General features: G+C 43.5%; 1 protein-coding gene across 2 annotated transcripts in view; it reads right to left on the bottom strand.

The window, feature by feature from the left end:
- The window catches only part of LOC135517589 (serine/threonine-protein kinase N2-like), a 59,164-nt gene that overhangs the window by 14,269 nt on the left and 23,493 nt on the right, over positions 1-21,402 (bottom strand). For both annotated transcript variants that reach the window (XM_064942045.1, XM_064942037.1), the window contains exons 3-11: positions 17,056-17,210; positions 13,747-13,876; positions 13,318-13,463; positions 12,755-12,968; positions 10,715-10,900; positions 9,427-9,536; positions 8,819-8,962; positions 8,519-8,594; positions 5,139-5,295 (exon numbers count right to left, since the gene is read on the bottom strand). In XM_064942045.1, coding sequence (XP_064798117.1) covers positions 5,139-5,295; positions 8,519-8,594; positions 8,819-8,962; positions 9,427-9,536; positions 10,715-10,900; positions 12,755-12,968; positions 13,318-13,463; positions 13,747-13,876; positions 17,056-17,210 — 1,318 coding nt within the window. The remainder of the gene's footprint in view (positions 1-5,138; positions 5,296-8,518; positions 8,595-8,818; positions 8,963-9,426; positions 9,537-10,714; positions 10,901-12,754; positions 12,969-13,317; positions 13,464-13,746; positions 13,877-17,055; positions 17,211-21,402) is intronic.

Raw genomic sequence — 21,402 nt, 5'->3', positions numbered from 1 at the left:
TAGATGTGGCCTTGTGTTGTAGGTTATTGTCCTGCTGAAAGGTGAATTCATCTCCAGTGTAGATGTGGCCTTGTGTTGTAGGTTATTGTCCTGCTGAAAGGTGAATTCATCTCCAGTGTAGATGTGGCCTTGTGTTGTAGGTTATTGTCCTGCTGAAAGGTGAATTCATCTCCAGTGTAGATGTGGCCTTGTGTTGTAGGTTATTGTCCTGCTGAAAGGTGAATTCATCTCCAGTGTAGATGTGGCCTTGTGTTGTAGGTTATTGTCCTGCTGAAAGGTGAATTCATCTCCAGTGTAGATGTGGCCTTGTGTTGTAGGTTATTGTCCTGCTGAAAGGTGAATTCATCTCCAGTGTAGATGTGGCCTTGTGTTGTAGGTTATTGTCCTGCTGAAAGGTGAATTCATCTCCAGTGTAGATGTGGCCTTGTGTTGTAGGTTATTGTCCTGCTGAAAGGTGAATTCATCTCCAGTGTAGATGTGGCCTTGTGTTGTAGGTTATTGTCCTGCTGAAAGGTGAATTCATCTCCAGTGTAGATGTGGCCTTGTGTTGTAGGTTATTGTCCTGCTGAAAGGTGAATTCATCTCCAGTGTAGATGTGGCCTTGTGTTGTAGGTTATTGTCCTGCTGAAAGGTGAATTCATCTCCAGTGTAGATGTGGCCTTGTGTTGTAGGTTATTGTCCTGCTGAAAGGTGAATTCATCTCCAGTGTAGATGTGGCCTTGTGTTGTAGGTTATTGTCCTGCTGAAAGGTGAATTCATCTCCAGTGTAGATGTGGCCTTGTGTTGTAGGTTATTGTCCTGCTGAAAGGTGAATTCATCTCCAGTGTAGATGTGGCCTTGTGTTGTAGGTTATTGTCCTGCTGAAAGGTGAATTCATCTCCAGTGTAGATGTGGCCTTGTGTTGTAGGTTATTGTCCTGCTGAAAGGTGAATTCATCTCCAGTGTAGATGTGGCCTTGTGTTGTAGGTTATTGTCCTGCTGAAAGGTGAATTCATCTCCAGTGTAGATGTGGCCTTGTGTTGTAGGTTATTGTCCTGCTGAAAGGTGAATTCATCTCCAGTGTAGATGTGGCCTTGTGTTGTAGGTTATTGTCCTGCTGAAAGGTGAATTCATCTCCAGTGTAGATGTGGCCTTGTGTTGTAGGTTATTGTCCTGCTGAAAGGTGAATTCATCTCCAGTGTAGATGTGGCCTTGTGTTGTAGGTTATTGTCCTGCTGAAAGGTGAATTCATCTCCAGTGTAGATGTGGCCTTGTGTTGTAGGTTATTGTCCTGCTGAAAGGTGAATTCATCTCCAGTGTAGATGTGGCCTTGTGTTGTAGGTTATTGTCCTGCTGAAAGGTGAATTCATCTCCAGTGTAGATGTGGCCTTGTGTTGTAGGTTATTGTCCTGCTGAAAGGTGAATTCATCTCCAGTGTAGATGTGGCCTTGTGTTGTAGGTTATTGTCCTGCTGAAAGGTGAATTCATCTCCAGTGTAGATGTGGCCTTGTGTTGTAGGTTATTGTCCTGCTGAAAGGTGAATTCATCTCCAGTGTAGATGTGGCCTTGTGTTGTAGGTTATTGTCCTGCTGAAAGGTGAATTCATCTCCAGTGTAGATGTGGCCTTGTGTTGTAGGTTATTGTCCTGCTGAAAGGTGAATTCATCTCCAGTGTAGATGTGGCCTTGTGTTGTAGGTTATTGTCCTGCTGAAAGGTGAATTCATCTCCAGTGTAGATGTGGCCTTGTGTTGTAGGTTATTGTCCTGCTGAAAGGTGAATTCATCTCCAGTGTAGATGTGGCCTTGTGTTGTAGGTTATTGTCCTGCTGAAAGGTGAATTCATCTCCAGTGTAGATGTGGCCTTGTGTTGTAGGTTATTGTCCTGCTGAAAGGTGAATTCATCTCCAGTGTAGATGTGGCCTTGTGTTGTAGGTTATTGTCCTGCTGAAAGGTGAATTCATCTCCAGTGTAGATGTGGCCTTGTGTTGTAGGTTATTGTCCTGCTGAAAGGTGAATTCATCTCCAGTGTAGATGTGGCCTTGTGTTGTAGGTTATTGTCCTGCTGAAAGGTGAATTCATCTCCAGTGTAGATGTGGCCTTGTGTTGTAGGTTATTGTCCTGCTGAAAGGTGAATTCATCTCCAGTGTAGATGTGGCCTTGTGTTGTAGGTTATTGTCCTGCTGAAAGGTGAATTCATCTCCAGTGTAGATGTGGCCTTGTGTTGTAGGTTATTGTCCTGCTGAAAGGTGAATTCATCTCCAGTGTAGATGTGGCCTTGTGTTGTAGGTTATTGTCCTGCTGAAAGGTGAATTCATCTCCAGTGTAGATGTGGCCTTGTGTTGTAGGTTATTGTCCTGCTGAAAGGTGAATTCATCTCCAGTGTAGATGTGGCCTTGTGTTGTAGGTTATTGTCCTGCTGAAAGGTGAATTCATCTCCAGTGTAGATGTGGCCTTGTGTTGTAGGTTATTGTCCTGCTGAAAGGTGAATTCATCTCCAGTGTAGATGTGGCCTTGTGTTGTAGGTTATTGTCCTGCTGAAAGGTGAATTCATCTCCAGTGTAGATGTGGCCTTGTGTTGTAGGTTATTGTCCTGCTGAAAGGTGAATTCATCTCCAGTGTAGATGTGGCCTTGTGTTGTAGGTTATTGTCCTGCTGAAAGGTGAATTCATCTCCAGTGTAGATGTGGCCTTGTGTTGTAGGTTATTGTCCTGCTGAAAGGTGAATTCATCTCCAGTGTAGATGTGACCTTGTGTTGTAGGTTATTGTCCTGCTGAAAGGTGAATTCATCTCCAGTGTAGATGTGGCCTTGTGTTGTAGGTTATTGTCCTGCTGAAAGGTGAATTCATCTCCAGTGTAGATGTGGCCTTGTGTTGTAGGTTATTGTCCTGCTGAAAGGTGAATTCATCTCCAGTGTAGATGTGGCCTTGTGTTGTAGGTTATTGTCCTGCTGAAAGGTGAATTCATCTCCAGTGTAGATGTGGCCTTGTGTTGTAGGTTATTGTCCTGCTGAAAGGTGAATTCATCTCCAGTGTAGATGTGGCCTTGTGTTGTAGGTTATTGTCCTGCTGAAAGGTGAATTCTCCCCCCAGTCTCAGGATTTTTTTATCATTATTTTTTAACCTTTATTTAACTGGGCAAGTCAGTTAAGAACAAATTCTTATTTTCAATGACGGCCTAGGAACAGGGGCAGAACGACAGATTTGTACCTGTCAGCTCTGGGATTTGAACTTGCAACCTTTCGGTTACTAGTCCAATGCTCTAACCACTAGGCTACCCTGCCGCCCCGGGAATAAAGCAGACTGAACAAGGTTTTTGCCTGGGCTTAGCGCCATCCCGTTTCTTTTCATCACGAAAAAGTCCCCAGTATTTGCCAATGTCAAGCATACCCACACCATGATGCAGCCACCCACCAGTGCTTGAAAATAGCAGTTACTCAGTGATGTGTTGCGTTTGCCCATAAATAAGGCTTTGCATTTAAGCCGAAAAGTGTATTCCTTTGCTGTGTTTTTGTTGCAGTATTATTTTAGCGGCTTATTGCTTACAATACATGTTTTGGAATATTTTTATTGTGTATATTTTGTATTCTTCTTTTCACTCTCTCATTTAGATCATTATTGTGGAGTCACTACAATGTTGTTGATCCTACATTTTCTTCCGTCACAGCCATTTAACATTTACATTTAAGTCATTTAGCAGACGCTCTTATCCAGAGCGACTTACAAATTGGTGAATTCACCTTCTGACATCAGTGGAACAGCCACTTTACAATAGTGCATCTAAATCATTAAGAGGGGGGGGGGTGAGAAGGATTACTTTATCCTATCCTAGGTATTCCTTGAAGAGGTGGGGTTTCAGGTGTCTCCGGAAGGTGGTGATTGACTCCGCTGTCCTGGCGTCGTGAGGGAGTTTGTTCCACCATTGGGGGGCCAGAGCAGCGAACAGTTTTGACTGGGCTGAGCGGGAACTGTACTTCCTCAGTGGTAGGGAGGCGAGCAGGCCAGAGGTGGATGAACGCAGTGCCCTTGTTTGGGTGTAGGGCCTGATCAGAGCCTGGAGGTACTGCGGTGCCGTTCCCCTCACAGCTCCGTAGGCAAGCACCATGGTCTTGTAGCGGATGCGAGCTTCAACTGGAAGCCAGTGGAGAGAGCGGAGGAGCGGGGTGACGTGAGAGAACTTGGGAAGGAACCTTAGGGTTAATTTAAGAACCTATACTCTCTCACACACACACACACACACACACACATATACACTAACACATGCTTAAGGCAATACTCACAAACACATACACAGCCAACGCATTTAACTCTGTATCTGTTTTAAAATCACCAATGGCCTCATGGTAACATCCCTGAGCAGTTTCCTTCCTGTCCTGTGGCTCAGTTCAGAAGGACGACTGTATCTTTGAGGTTTCTGGGTGGTGTAATAAATAGTCCACTGCAAAATTATTAACTTGCTTAAAGAGATATTAAAATGTCAGATTTGTTATTGTTACCCATCTACCAATCACTGCCCTTCTTTATGAGGCTTCTCAAAAAGCTCCCTGGTCTTTGTGGTTTAATCTTTGCTTGAAATCCAATACTTTTTACATTGTAGTCATTAACAGACACCCTTATCCAGAACAACTTACGGTGGTGAGTTAATACTGGTCCCCCGTGGGAATCGAACCCACAACCCTGGCGTTGCAAACACCATGCTCTGCCAACTGAGCCACACGAATAAACTGCCATTATTTCACACAGAGTGCGTCCATGTATCTTATTATGTGATTTGTTGAAGCCACATTTTACTCCTGAGACACTTTTGGCTTGCCTAAACTAAGGAGCTGAATACTTATGCAACGACTATATTTAAGATAGGATTTAAATAAATAAATATATTCCACTTTGACAAAGTATTTTGTGTAGATTGTAGACAAAAAGATAAGACAATCAAATGCATTTTAATCCCACTTTTGTAACAAAATTTGAAGAAATCCAAGGGGTCTGAATACTTTTGCAAGGCACTGTATATGTCAGCATTCCACACGGTTTACATGTGGGTTAAAGACTTTAAGAAGGCATGTGACAGTGTGTGTGGCTCAGGTTGCCAAGCACAGTCTGTTGGACCTATGTGCGTGTTTGTGTCGATGTGTGTGATCGTTCACGCCTGTTCTATATATACCTGGTGGGTGTTGGAGAATCCGGAAGACTGCTGGGCCCGATCTCAGGCACCTGTGGGCTGTAGGAGTTAGTGCTGACTGTAGGTATGGCCCTTCTGACCAGGCGGCCCCAGGTGGCGATGTTGATGTTCATCTGAGGAGCACGCAGGAACGTCTTCCCTGAGGAGGGAACACAGGACAGGTAAGTGACACACTAACCTCAAGACCCGTCACAAAGCCAGACGGGGAACACTAATCCTCACAACACCCCAACCTTATGACCCCGGGTGACCATGGAGATAATCCACTCACCACTATTTGATTACCTATATTTAGTGTAAAAGACCTAATTAAACCATCCAAAGTGGACAACGAAAACTGAAGACAACTGTATGACTTCTCAGAGTAGAGTGAAATGGATGTATGTGTTCCATAAAAACATATAAAAGTTTCTCTCTGTTTGGGCCAAGGTTATTCTAGTAAACTAAAAGTAGTCATGAAAAAAATGATTTAGTAATCTAATATAAAATTATTAACAAACCGGTCTGAAAAACTAAAACTACACTGAAACTATTACCTTCGACTCCAAAACGAACAAAAATAAAAAACATGAATTATGTTATGTTTTTTCCCCCTTGGCTTTGGCAAAACATTCTAAAGGGGTTTCAAGCTAATGAATCTGGCAGGTAAATGCTTCCAGGAGATGGTGATGTTTCACTATCACTAGCTATCAAGGGGAAAAAAAATCTGCTGGGTAGCTAACTTGATTCTTCTTACATGTACTATTAAAGTTAAAAAGCATTGGATTGGTGTAAACCCCCATACCTCATTGGTGTAAACATGGGCGAGAGAAAGCTTCCTTCCGCCACATTTTGCAACAGTCCCCGTGTTAATCCTTTTAAATCCAAGTCACATTGAGATTGAATTTATCATTTCAACGTCACCTGACCGTGGCTACGTTCAGATGCCAAACATTCTCAAACATTGCAGATTGAAATGCCATGAATAAAGCTGATGTGATTCCTTATTCTACATGTCAAAGAGACAGGTTTGTTCTACATAGGCTATTTCTATCGGAACGTTCCAAAACGTTGCGTTCTGCTGAGCGCACCCCTTGTGTATACCCTTCCATAGTGGCGTAATTTACCAGGAAGTAGTCTTGTAGTTTTTGAACTTTTGTAGGCTTTTTGAATCGTTTTCAAAAAGCGCAAAAAACGCAGCCATTTTAATCTCAATATCAAATCATTTCTGGGTAAGGACCTTAATTGTTTTCAATTAAAATTGTAAAAATAAGCAATTTCTCAAGAATTGAGATTATTCCAATTGCAGAGTGTGTAAATATATTTTTTTTAAACTCACAAGAAAATCATGTTTTTGACTGCACTTGGGCCGTTAATAAGAGGCATCTTGGCAGAAGAAAATAATTTGATATACAGTGATAACATACAGTGCATATGGAAAGTATTCAGAGCCCTTGACTTTTTCCACATTTTGTTACGTAACAGCTTTATTCTAAAATGGATTACATAGTCCCCCCCACCAATCTACACACAATACCCCATTATGACAAAGCAAAAACTTTTTTGCTGTTGATTTTTTGCAAATGTAAAATAAAATAAAAAATACTGCTCTGGAGCAGGTTTTCATCAAGGATCTCTCTGTACTTTGCTCCGTTCATTATTGCCTCGATCCTGACTAGTCTCAGCTGAAAAATATCCCCACAGCATGATGCTGCCTCCACCATGCTTCACCGTAGGGATGGTGCCAGGTTTCCTCCAAACGTGACGCTTGGCATTCAGGCCAAAGAGTTCAATCTTGGTTTCATCAGACCAGAGAATCTTGTTTCTCATGGCCTGAGAGTCTTTAGGTGCCTTTTGGCACACTCCAAGCGGGCTGCCATGTGCCTTTTAATGAGGAGTGGCTTCTGTCTGGCCACTCTACCATAAAGGCCTGATTGGTGGAGTGCTGCAGAGATGGTTGTCCTTCTGGAAGGTTCTCCCATCTCCACAGAGGAACTCTGAAGCTCTGTCAGAGTGACCATCGGGTTCTTGGTCACCTCCCTGACCAAGGCTCTTCTCCCCTGATTGCTCAGTTTGGCTGGGCGGCCAGCTCTAGCAAGAGTCTCGGTGGTTCCAAACATCTTCCATTTAACATTGATGGAGGCCACTGTCTTCCTGTCTTCAATGCTGCAGAATGTTTTTTGGTAACCTTCCCCAGATCTACGGACAATTCCTTTTACCTCATGGCTTGGTTTTTGTCCTGACATGCTCGGTTAAATGTGGGACCTTATATAGACAGGTGTGTGACTCAATTTAAAGTCTCATAGTAAAGGGTCTGAATGCTCGTTTGTTTTATGTATTTTTTACCCCTTTTTCTCCCCAATTCCGTGATATCCAACTGGTAATTACACTCTCGTCCCATCGCTGCAACTCCCGTACGGACTCGGGAGAAGTGAAGGTCGAGAGCCATGCGTCCTCCGAAACACAACACTGCCAAGCCACGCTGCTTCTTGACACACCATACAACTGGCGACGAGTCAGCACGCAGCCCGCCACAAGGAGTCACTCGAGAGAGCGGGACGGGAAAAGGACATCCCAGCTGGCCAAACCCTCCCCTAAACAGGACGACGCTGGGCCAATTGTGCGCTGCCTCATGGGTCTCCTGGTCACGGCCGACTGCGACACAGCCTGGGATTGAACCAGGGTCTGTAGTGAAACCTCTAGCACTGCGACGCTGCGCCACTCGGGAGGCGAAAGGGTCTGAATACTTATGTATATAAGTGATCTGTTTTTTATTTTGAATACATTTGCTAACATTTCTCAAATTTGTTTTTGCTTTGTCATTATGGGCTACTGTGTGTAGATTGTTGAGGGAATTGTTGAATTTAATACATTTTAGAAGAAAGCTGTAACGTAATAAAATGTGGAAAAAGTCAAGGGGTCTGAATACTTTCCGAAGGCACTGTACATCTTAAAATGACCGCGTTTTCACAAATGATGATATAATCATCCAATCCATTCAAAAGATTGTTGACCGGAAGTATGAAGACGTCACATTGTATTACTGCCCCCTAGTTGGAAGAAGTGACATCCCAAAAAACCAAAACACTATACAACACAAATTCTTCCTAGCCTCCCAGGCATGCTCTCTGTCCCTAACACTAAATAACATAAAAACAAAATATAAATACATTTTTTGTACAACTTTAACTAAATAGAAACAAGCAAATCAGGTCTCAAAACTAACTGAAATGAACACAGAATTTTAAAGAAAATAGAACAAACTAATAGAAATAAAAACTAACATAATAAAAACGAATACTTCCTGTTGAATATCAAACAAAATGTAATCTACTTTGGGCCCTATGATATATATTTTTCTTCTTCAGAAAACAATGATTTACCTTGCTGCTTTGAGAATATCTTTTTTTGTCTCTGCAGTTTGGGTCGCCTCTCAATGACAGGGTTGAAAAATGTGACCTGAACAAAAAGCAATAGTTAGGCCTACCAAGTAAACAGTCTCCATCATAGGAGGGTATCGATAACTGGGTCATGTTCATTAGGGCGAACAATGGAACACATTTTAATCCGCTAGCACCGAAAACAAAGACGGAACAGTTCTTAATTGTACAGGTCCAGAGGTAGTCCCTCCCTGTTTCAGTCTGCTCTGAACACAACCCTGGTGTAGTGTTAAAGTGGGCTACCTCTGCAAACAGGGTTCCCTGGGGCTCGAGGTAGAGACACATGCCGTGACGCTGGTTGTCCAGGAAGTCCTCAAGTCGCAGGAACTTGACGGCACAAAGCGAGCGCCAGTCTCTCCAGTACACCGAGATCTCCAGCTCACGAGACTGCAGGTCAAACAACGCGCACAAGGTTAAGCACGCGCATATGCAAGCAGTGTTAAAACCCATGTGACATTTTCATGGTGCAAATAGATCTGTGCAGACAAATACCATCAACCTCATTATAATGTGGCAGCGTGATTGAATTTAAACCTTTCTTCAACAATGTGCATTAGTAGAAGGCGATTAGTTAACTCGTCAGGTGAATTGAGCAATGCATAAATAGGAGTCTCCGTAAAATACATTGTTGTTGAAAATACCCAAATTGAAATTGCGCTGCCAGATGAGGTTTTGCTATATTTTTTTCACACAGATCTGCGCTCTTTTCCATCAAGAAAATTTGCCCATAGTAGTTAGCAAGCACAATAAGTGAAAAAGCGCACACAACTAGGGTATTTAAAAAAGGCAAAAGTATACCATCATTCACTCATCAAAAGAACAGAAAAAGTACATCTGTCTGTGTGTCATACCCTGTCTAGCTCCAGTGTAAACTTCTGATCCCATGACTGGTTACTGACAGGTCTCCAGCTGGTCTGTCCCACCACTGTGTTGTCCAACTTCAGCACAGCACTGATCTCATCTGGAGAGGAACACAAAGATGAAATACCATTTCCAGTCAAAAATCGACACGTTACAGTATTGTTCATACATACATTGTTCAAATGACATTACAATTAAATTAACATGGTGTTCTTTCTTTAGGATAAACTACATAGAGTGCTGTGGCTCTGTCTATTTATAGTTTTGCTACAATCCATACTCTTAAACCGAGGGGATGATGGCAGGGGAAAAACTGTCACTGGACAGGTTTCAGGCTTCTCTAATGCGTTTTTTTGTGTTGTCAAGTATGCATATAGCTGCGTCAGTAATGGGCCCTGGTCAGAAATAGTCACTATATATGGAATAGTTTGCCATTTCAGAAGCAACAACACTGACTAAAAACTTACAACAATTTCAAAAACTACTGAGTTAGTTTATATAAGGAAATCAGTCCATTTAAATACATGTATTAGTCCCTAATCTATGGATTTCACTTGACTGGGAATACAGATATGCATCTGTTGGTCAAATATACCATTAAAAAAAAAGTTGGGGCGTGGATCAGCAAACCAGTCAGTATCTGGTGTGACTATTTGCCTCATGCAGTGTGACATCATATAGAGTTGATCAGGCTGTTGATTGTGGCCTGTGGAATGTTGTCCCACTCCTCTTCAACGGCTCTGGGAAGTTTCTGGATATTGGCGGGAACAGGAACACGCTGTCATACACGTCGATACAGAGCATCCCAAACATGTTCAATAGGTGACATGTCTGGTGAGTATGCAGGCCATGGAAGAACTGGGACATTTTCAGCTTCCAGGAATTGTGTATGGGGCTCTCTATTATCATGCTGAAACATGAGATAAGTGGCACGACAATGGGCCTCAGGATCTCGTCATGGTATCTCTTTGCATTGAAATTGCCATCGATAAAGTGTAATTGTGTTCGTTGTCCGTAGCTTATGCCTGCCCCTACCATAACACCACCGCCACCATGGGGCACTCTGTTCACAACGTTGACATCAGCTAACCGCTCACCCACTCAACGCCATACATGCCATCTACCCGGTAGAGTTAAAACCGGGATTCATCCATTCAGAGCTTCTCCAGGTGCCAGTGGCCATCAAAGGTGAGCATTTGCCCACTAAAGTTGGTTACGTCGACAAACTGCAGTCAAGTGAATGATAGTAGGAGAGCCTGCTGATGTTAGGAGACTCACAAGAGAGATCTTCACTCTTGGAGAGGTTCCGTGCACTGGTGCCTCGGTTGCGGTTCCCCCGGCTCATGAAGGAGGAGCGGGTCTCGCTGGGGCTCCAGCCAGGCAGTGGCACGGAACCGGCTTTTGAACGACCTGGAACGTTCTCAAGCAGGTCCTGGCAGCCCATGAGCCTGACGTCTAATGTGCCTGGGGAAGACAAGATATTTTGAGAAGATGGGCAAAGCACAGTACTACAGAAATACTGTCCAAGATCTACCAATTTATAAAAATGGTTCTGAGTACCACTTCAGCGAGGCAGCGGCACCCATGGCGGCGTGCGTGCAACACCCACACGGCTCAAATCATAGGCAAACACATATTTAACCTGATAATGATGTTAGCAGACTGCCTCTGTAGCAATGGTAGACTATTAGACTGACGGGTACCTGGTAATTGGCTGATTTTCAGTAGCTAACTAGAAATACGTTTAAAAATGGACAAACAGGGCTCTGCCTAGGATTTTATAACAACGTTGTGCTGATGTAGGCCTAAGGTTAGGTAGGGGAAAGGTCCGGAGGGGGTTAGTCAACCCTTAAATTATATCAAACAATTTAGCCGACACAGAAGTCTCGTGTTTGAGCCTAAATTTAATTGAGGTGGTATCAATGGGGTTACATTTCAAGGTAACGATTATTCTAATGAATAGGTGTCTTTATGTGGATAGTCTAGTGAAAATGTAAACTGGCTGCTGAAATTGTGTTTGGGGAGAAAATTCTAAATAATTCAATTACCGGATGCAATGTAGTAGTCTAGATTACAGTAGGCTATTTGGAATATGAAACAACTGAAATAGGCCTATATGAGCTCCATCTCTGACCTCATCCATCAAGTTAGGTCTGACTACTAGGCTGCCATTCATTCAACATGCCTCGTCATCATCACTGACTACTATCACATCGTTAGCAGCCTACTGTTGACATAAATCTGTCCTCTTGATGTGGTTGTAAGAGTGGATTAATTAACATAGGCTACTAATCTTTAAACAGTCTAACATAACTTTCTGTGAAGGATGGTATTGGTGGAACAGCTCTCTCTGCCATGTCGGTTTCATCCACGCAGCAATGCGCACTGAACTACCTCACCATCACGCCGTTCCCTTGCTCGTCAAGGCGCTCGCGCCTACTACCGTTGCGGCGTTCAAAGGATGTGCGGGCAAGAAAGTGCTCTTGCTTAGTTGACTAAACAACGCAGTAGCTAACTACCTTCATTGTAATGACGCATTAGCTTAGGAGCGAACTATGAAATAATAGTGGTTATGTGCACGACAGTCGCATACAACTTTGGAAAATGTATTTGGCAAACAGTGTGTTCTCCACTTTCCCTACCCCTTTTTCCTCACACATCAGTGGTATCAACGGAGAGAGCTGCCAACCAGCTCAAGGGAGGAAAATAGTTCCAGAGACAGATGAGGAATGAACTAACTTGACCAGACCCAGCTGCTATTGCATTAATGTCTATGGGAGAGCCACCCCCTTAAGTAAACAGGCACATATTTTTTCCCCAACAATAAACACCCTGAGTGAACTATCTTAATTTATCCACCATCTTTGATAGGACAACAACTACAGGGGTTGGTCCGGAGTGGAGAGTTAGAGATTGTGTCAAGTCAAGTCCTCTGATAGGATCAGCGCCAACTTCAAAACCAATGTGCCAACTAGAAGCCTATTTTAGGGTTGTTTTTCATACCAGCGTGCTTTGACCTCAAATTGCGTGCATGGTACGCAAAATGCGTGCAGGTTGACAGGTCTGCTGTCTTGATATATTGGTAACGGCATACTTTTTTAAAAGACTGAAATCCAGATGCCAGTATGTAAAACGCTAGAACTTGAACTCCGTGTGAACAACTCAAGTTTTTTGCACAAATCTTCCATTGACATTAATACATGATTAACACTATCGTCAAATTAAGCACGCATGTCCCAAGTTAACATTCAACCCTAAATTCAGAGAGGTTTACAGCATGAAAATAGTGACCACTGCTGTGGGATATCGGCCCGTTACCTGTGAGCGCGGCGGGTTTGGCCACGGTACTGTACTGGTTCTGGGTGGAGATGATGCTGGAGCGCGGGCTGAGGGTGGGCGAGGCCATGAGGGACAGCTCCTCCACTATGCTGCTGCTGCGAGGGTGGTTTTTGGGCAGCTCGCTCAGCCTCTCCTCCAGGGAGTACTTGAGCAGGTCCAGCTTCTGACTGGACTCGTTGAAGCGGGCCTGGGCCTGGGGAGAACAGCAAGGTCAAAACAGGAAAATCTTCAGTAGGCACAAAACAGGTGAAAGCTCTGAAACGGTGCTCCCATACTTGTTTTTACAGAGCATGATCCAGGAAAAACACGTTAACAAACAGAAAAGGTATTTTTAATCCTTGAGTTCATCCCAGCCATTTGAAAGTGTTGAGCAGTGAGTTGTCTAACAGTTTAGCAATAGCTTCAGAATACCTTTTTTGGTCTAATTGTTCTTGGGGCCAGGGTAGGAGTGTTGACCTAGGATCAGTTGAGCCTTTAATTATATAGACGGGGGGGGGAATCCTAGATCAGCACTCTTACTCATGTATGGCTTTGGTCTGTACCTCTGAGTGTGCCCTCTTCTCTGTGACCTTGCCAGAGCCCAGGAGCTTCATGACATTCTTGGCACCCTCGGCCACGGCAGACTCTATCCTGGCATGGTGACACAGCTCCTCCACCCGTAGGTCCAACGGGCTGATGATGGGCTTGGCTGGAGAAAGAGGACGTTCAGTCTATCAGCACATTTTCGGCGTTCAATTTCAGCAGAATCGCTCATCTTGATCACATAATGAATAGTTATTTTGGATGGAAGGTCATTTGTAGATCAGCAATTCTGCGTAGTTCGACAGCAATGTAGTCGTTCTCAAATACACACTGTGTGTGTGTGTCCATATGCGTCAAAGGGGATTACACAGGACAGGAGAGGCCAAGGACTCAATGAGTCACTGGCAGGTGTGTGTGTGTGTGTGTGTCTCTCTCTCTCTCTCTCTCACCCATGACGTCGTTGTTGTCAAAGCTCAACTCGCTGGCTTGGCTGCCTTTGAGGATCTGCATCCTGATGAACTCGATCTTTGTTTTGCTGTCCTGGAGCATCTGTTGAGCGGTCGCTAACAATTTCCGGTCCTGTTAGAAAAATTAAAACACACCCTATCACTAATAGGTATACACATCTAGCATACAGGCTAACTGTCCACATCTAGCATACAGGCTAACTGTCCACATCTAGCATACAGGCTAACTGTCCACATCTAGCATACTGGCTAACTGTCCGCATCTAGCATACTGGCTAACTGTCCGCATCTAGCATACTGGCTAACTGTCCGCATCTAGCATACTGGCTAACTGTCCGCATCTAGCATACTGGCTAACTGTCCGCATCTAGCATACTGGCTAACTGTCCGCATCTAGCATACTGGCTAACTGTCCGCATCTAGCATACTGGCTAACTGTCCGCATCTAGCATACTGGCTAACTGTCCGCATCTAGCATACTGGCTAACTGTCCGCATCTAGCATACTGGCTAACTGTCCACATCTAGCATACTGGCTAACTGTCCACATCTAGCATACTGGCTAACTGTCCGCATCTAGCATATAGGCTCACTGTCCACATCTAGCATACTGGCTAACTGTCCGCATCTAGCATATAGTGTAACTAACAGCTTTATTGGAAAACATGAATAACACACTTGACCTAAATTCCACATCTACAAAAGTAGCCCATTTCTCTTCAAATCACAACTTTAATTGAAGCAACATTTTTCACTGTGCGGATGGAAAAAGTTATTCACTACAGATTATAGTAGAATGTCATTGTGTTATCAGTGACCTTCGAAGCATGCACACACTGGTCCGTGGAGTAAACTAGTCAACTCCACCCAGAATTCCTCTGGCGGCGGCGCATGCTATGCTGGTGTAGCGGGCAGGAAAGGCTTCCGTCTGACAGGCATTTCCTGGCTGACATCAGGCACTGCTATTTCCCACAGGATGGTGCCAATCTCTACAAGCGCTCTGGCAGGGGACCACTGACCGGGGGTCGCCAACATTCCACACCTTATTATACAGCGGTTAGCTCACACAGGGTCAGCTATGGCTGATTTTAGCACCGGGGTCGCCAAAAATCTAAACTTTAGGAATGGGGAACTTTGATGGGGGTGAGGGCCACAACAAAAACATCTCAAATCATCATGAGGTGCCACAGTGGCTCGCGGGTCTGTGTACCCTCATCCATACCCACACATACTTTTTGAGGGCTCTAATTGAAAGTAAGGTGTTTAAAGTTAATTTCCTGCAATTCTACACATTTTGCCATGGACATAGAGAAAATGTTGCTGTTTTAAAGCAAGTTTGCTGCAATTCTACACATTTTTCCATGTGGCGGAGAGAGGATTTTGCAATTGTATAACTCATTTCCTGTAATTCTGACATAGGTTAGATAGCTGGCTTGACTAACTTAGCGATCAAAAATGTTTTAGCCGACATGGGCCAACTGAGTGACTGTCAGCGACTGTCAGTGACGCATAACCAGAGAAACTGCTGCTGCATTGTGTATTGTACTACTCTAAATCTCTCAACTGTAAGTTGAGACTCGGACTGAGTACTTATTTTTTTATACAATGTTTTGGAGGGAAATTGATCGGCGGGCCCACAAAAGGGGGTGGCCCGCAGGCCCAGTGGCATCATTAGACCTGGGTTTCCAGATCTAATATGATTTTCCATAACCACACACCACTTGCGCTTTGCAGTATAAAAATATATACTGACATTTTAATGATAAAAAATAAATAAATCTATATACTGAGCTAGGCAGTAGGCACTGCAAGAAGCCCCAAGAGTGACGTAGTGCCTGTTGTGACTGGTCGAGATATCCCAACGCAGTGGACCGCTCACGTCCCTTGACCCCTTTTCTCACCCCTACAGCACCGGTTAGATGTCACTGTCATCACTCAGCAAAACGCTTGTCACTCAGTCAGAGTCTGGATATTCTGAACTACTCCCGAAACAGTGGCAAAAAAAAAAGAAGGTTTGGGCAGCAGTGAATGAGGTAGAGAGGTCAGAACAACTAGAAAGTCAAAGTAGAGCAGCAGAGTTAGCCACGGGTTTGTGCAGGGTTGGTGGTAACTAACTAGGTAGTCTACCTCAGCATAAGGGTTGGCTACATAAATAAATATATGAGAGAGAGAGTGTATACAAAGCATTATGTTTGGGGCAAACACAACACGTCACCACTCTTTATATTTTTAAAGATTGTTGGTGGCTGCATCATGTTATGTTGTTTTTTTTAGGTTAAAAATAAACCATATAGAGCTAAGCACGGGCAGTCTGCATCCCAACAGACACTGGGAGACGAATTCACCTTTCAGCAAGAGAATAACCTAAAACACATTCCTGAGTGGCCGAGTTACAGTTTTGACTAAAATTGGCTTGAAAATCTATGGCAAGATTTGAAAAAGAATGTCTAGCAATGATCAACAATCAACTTGACAGAAATTGACAGTTTGGGGAGAATTGGGCAAATATTGTACAATGCAGGTGTGCAAAGTTCTGAGAGTCTTGCCCAGGAAGACTCGCAGCTGTAATCGCTGCCAAAGGTGATTCTAACATGTATTGACTCAGGGGGGGTTGAATATCAAGATAGTGTTATATTTTCCATTAATACAAAAAATATATAATTTCTTCCACTTTGACAGAGTATTTGGTGTACATTGTTGACAAAGAAATGACTATTAAATCCCACTTTGTAACATAACAAAATATGTAAAAAGTCAAGTGTTGTGAATACATTCTAAAGGCACTGTATCTGACATTCCACTCTGAACTCTGATATTCTATTTGTAGGACGCATTCTGTGCTCAGTCATTCATTTCAAGAGAGGAAGTAGTGATTACCCAGGGAAACAATCTGTTCGCGCCTCTCTTTTATAGCTCAATGGGGGATACACTCTTCGTCAGACCTCCACACCCAAAAGTTTGTTTACAGATCTACACAATGGCCTATTTTGGGATCAAAATGGCTAACGTCGCTGAAAAGTGACGAGTTTGCATTCCTGCATATTTAGAATGGTGGCAACTGAGATCAAATATTTTGAATAATGGCTTTTGTGGTCTCTTAAGCTTTGGAAAAACCCTACCTGATTATTTACAAGAATGGTCAAGTGAACAAGAGACTGCAGGGAGGGACTACCTGCACTTGACAAATAAGACACTCATTTAAAAAAGGAAAGTTGAAAGCCCAAATGAACATGTCCCCTGAGTTCACTACTTAAAATGGCTTTGTGAAAGTCAAAAAGGTTAGAGGGCGTACCTTAGAGGAGCCATTGGAGTACATCTGGATCATGTTCTCCGCCCCCTGCTTGACCTTTAGCTCAATGTCGTTCTGCTTCTTCAGGGCGGCCAGGCGGCTGCTGCTGGTGCACATCCTTATCTCGCTGGCCGGTGTGTCCGGGGTCAAAGGGCACTCTAAAAACAAGGTAGAAGATCAGAAGGGAAGATTTGAAGCTGGGCGATTAAAACTTTAAAAAGTGATTCTCTGATACTTTTAGCAAGGGACGCACGACATATCGGGGAACATATTGGAATCAGACGATATTAGCTAAAAATGCCAACATCGGTATTGGCCCGATGGCTCATTTAATGCCGATGTGAAAAACCAATGTCAAAGTGCATACCTACAGTGGGGACAACAAGTATTTGATAACCTGCAAAATCGGCAGTGTTTCTTACTTACAAAGCATGTAGAGGTCTGTAATTTTTTTTATCATAGGTACACTTCAACTGTGAGAGTTCTTGACCAGGTCTGCACACACTGCAGCAGGGATTTTGGCCCACTCCTCCATACAGACCTTCTCCAGATCCTTCAGGTTTCGGGGCTGTCGCTGGGCAATACAGACTTTAAGCTCCCTCCAAAGATTTTCTATTGGGTTCAGGTCTGAAGACTGGCTAGGCCACTCCAGGACCTTGAGATGATTCTTACGGAGCCACTCCTTAGTTGCCCTGGCTGTGTGTTTCGGGTCGATGTCATGCTGGAAGACCCAGCCATGACCCATCTTCAGTACTCTTACTGAGGGAAGGAGGTTGTTGGCCAAGATCTCGCGATACATGGCCCCATCCATCCTCCCCTCAATACGGTGCAGTCGTCCTGTCCTCTTTGCAGAAAAGCATCCCCAAAGAATGATGTTTCCACCTCCATGCTTCACGGTTGGGATGGTGTTCTTGGGGTTGTACTCATCCTTCTTCTTCCTCCAAACACGGCGAGTTGAGTTTAGACCAAAAAGCTCTATTTTTGTCTCATCAGACCACATGATCTTCTCCCATTCCTCCTTTGGATCATCCAGATGGTCATTGGCAAGCTTCAGACGGGCCTGGACATGCGCTGGCTTGAGCAGGGGGACCTTGCGTGCGCTGCAGGATTGTAATCCATGACGGCGTAGTGTGTTACTAATGGTTTTCTTTTAAACTGTGGTCCCAGCTCTCTTCAGGTTATTGACCAGGTCCTGCCGTGTAGTTCTGGTCTGATCCCTCACATTCCTCATGATCAGTGATGCCCCACGAGGTGAGATCTTGCATGGAGCCCCAGACCGAGGGTGATTGACCGTCATCTTGAACTTCTTCCATTTTCTAATAATTGCTCCAACAGTTGTTGCCTTCTCACCAAGCTGCTTGCTTATTGTCCTGTAGCCCATCCCAGCCTTGTGCAGGTCTACAATTTTATCCCTGATGTCCTTACACAGCTCTCTGGTCTTGGCCATTGTGGAGAGGTTGGAGTCTGTTTGATTGAGTGTGTGGACAGTCTTTTATACAGGTAACGAGTTCAAACAGGTGCAGTTAATACAGGTAATGAGTGGAGAACAGGAGGGCTTCTTAAAGAAAAACTAACAGGTCTGTGAGAGCCGGAATTCTTACTGGTTGGTAGGTGATCAAATACTTATGTCATGCAATAAAATGCAAATTAATTACTTAAAAATCATACAATGTGATTTTCTGGATTTTTGTTTTAGATTCCGTCTCTCATAGATGAAGTGTACCTATGATAACAATTACAGACTTTATGCTTTGTAAGTAGGAAAACCTGCAAAATCGGCAGTGTATCAAATACTTGTTCTCCCCACTGTACAGTGGGGCAAAAAAGTATTTAGTCAGCCACCAATTGTGCAAGTTCACCCACTTAAAAAGATGAGAGAGGCCTGTAATTTTCATCATAGGTATACTTCAACTATGACAGACAAAATGAGAAGAAAAACAATCCAGAAAATCACATTGTAGGATTTTTAATGAATTTATTTGCAAATTATGGTGGAAAATAAGTATTTGGTCACCTACAAACAAGCAAGATTTCTGGCTCTCACTTCTTTAAGAGGCTCCTCTGTCCTCCACTCGTTACCTGTATTAATGGCACCTGTTGGAACTTGTTATCAGTATAAAAGACACCTGTCCACAACCTCAAACAGTCACACTCCAAACTCCACTATGGCCAAGATGAAAGAGCTGTCAAAGGACACCAGAAACAAAATTGTTGACTTGCACCAGGCTGGGAAGACTGAATCTGCAATAGGTAAGCAGCTTGGTTTGAAGAAATCAACTGTGGGAGCAATTATTAGGAAATGGAAGACATACAAGACCCACTGATAATCTCCCTCGCTCTGGGGCTCCACGCAAGATCTCACCCAGTGGGGTCAAAATGATCACAAGAACGGTGAGCAAAAATCCCAGAACCACACGGGGGGACCTAGTGAATGACCTGCAGAGAGCTGGGACCAAAGTAACAAAGCCTACCATCAGTAACACACTACGCCTCCAGGGACTCAAATCCTGCAGTGCCAGACGTGTCCCCCTGCTTAAGCCAGTACATGTCCAGGCCCGTCTGAAGTTTGCTAGAGAGCATTTAGATGATCCAGAAGAAGATTGGGAGAATGTCATACGGTCAGATGAAACCAAAATAGAACTTTTTGGTAAAAACTCAACTTGTCGTGTTTGGAGGACAAAGAATGCTGAGTTGCATCCAAAGAACACCATACCTACTGTGAAGCATGGGGGTAGAAAGATCATGCTTTGGGGCTGTTTTTCTACAAATGGACCAGGATGACTGATCCGTGAGATTTTGAGTGAAAACCTCCTTCCATCAGCAAGGGCATTGGAGATGAAATGTGGCTGGGTCTTTCAGCATGACAATGATCCCAAACACACCGCCCGGGCAACGAAGGAGTGGCTTCGTAAGAAGTATTTCAAGGTCCTGGAGTTGCCTAGCCAGTCTCCAGATCTCAACCCCATAGAAAATCATTGGGAGGGAGTTGAAAGTCCGTGTTGCCCAGCAACAGCCCCAAAACATCACTGCTCTAGAGGAGATCTGCATGGAGGAATGGGCCAAAATACCAGCAACAGCAACGTTTTTCTCATTTTGTCTGTTATGGTTGAAGTGTACCTATGATGAAAATTACAGGCATTACCTCCCCAGTTAGCCGATTGTTGGTATTGACATTCATATTGCACTGTACAGCTTTACCTAAGGATTGGGGATCAATGAAATGGGATAACAGTCTACTCAATACCCAATATATTTTCCCCAACGTCCTCCTCAGAGTTATCAGACTCCAAGACATCCACGCAGTATTGTTTTCCCTCGGGAATAGTGTTCAATACACATAGGTTGACAATAAATGTGGCTCAATTGTTTCAGAGTCCCACAATAAGAGCTATGATGCAAATGTTCTCTGGGTGTCACGGAGTAGACCGATACCTATGGATTGCGTATCAATGACATGGGGTAATGCTGTACAGTGAAATAAGTATGCCCCCAATGCAATTCTAAAGTATAACACATCCAGTGTGATTTCAACAGATTTGTCAAATTATTATCTTTTGTCGATTTTATATGACAACATTCCAACCTCATTTAGTATGATCTATTCAATTATGTCATAATTCTACTATTTGTATTCATTTGCATCACTGTCAATTACATACTTTTATTTTGAAGGCTAACCGCAAAGTAGATGATGACACCGAGCTATATAGTTAGCTAGCTAACGATAGCTACTGAAATGGATTCTGTCGTTTTACTATGTTTTTGGGGAAGAACAGTGATTGCATCCATGAGCTATCTAGCTTTTTTTAATGACCAGCACTGTAGGTGCGCGAGACAACTTACCAGCATCATAGCATACGTATCGATGAATCGTTGTGACATATGAAATACAAGTGATAGTTATTACACATTGATTACACTATGTAAAAAATGTATTAACGCATTAATGTATTATGGGATGTGCAGTCATATTCAGGTCCTGATTGGTCAACAAGCTTATTTGACACGTCAAATAGTGGCAAAGACCCAAACGGAGTTTCATAGAAATCATGGTTGAGAATGAAACGACTGAACAAATGAACAACAAAACAGCACAGCAAATAACTGAAAGAAATAGGTTTTGATTATGTTTTACTGGTAATGGGGACATACTTAAATGCCAAAAAAATAACTTTTTGGTCAGTGTGGTGTGTGTGTAACCTTTATTTAACTAGGCAAGTCTGTTTAGAACAAATTCTAATTTACAATGATGGCCTACCACGGCCAAACCCGGACGACGTTGGGCCAATTGTGCACTGCCCTATGGGACTCCCAATCACGGCCGGATGTGATACAGCCTGGATTTGAACC

The sequence above is a fragment of the Oncorhynchus masou genome, chromosome 3 (genome assembly GCF_036934945.1).
Source record: "Oncorhynchus masou masou isolate Uvic2021 chromosome 3, UVic_Omas_1.1, whole genome shotgun sequence".
NCBI classification, from domain to species: Eukaryota; Metazoa; Chordata; class Actinopteri; order Salmoniformes; family Salmonidae; genus Oncorhynchus; species Oncorhynchus masou.
The sequence above is the reverse complement of the archived record's forward strand: the minus strand, read 5'-3'. Positions and strand labels throughout refer to the sequence as shown.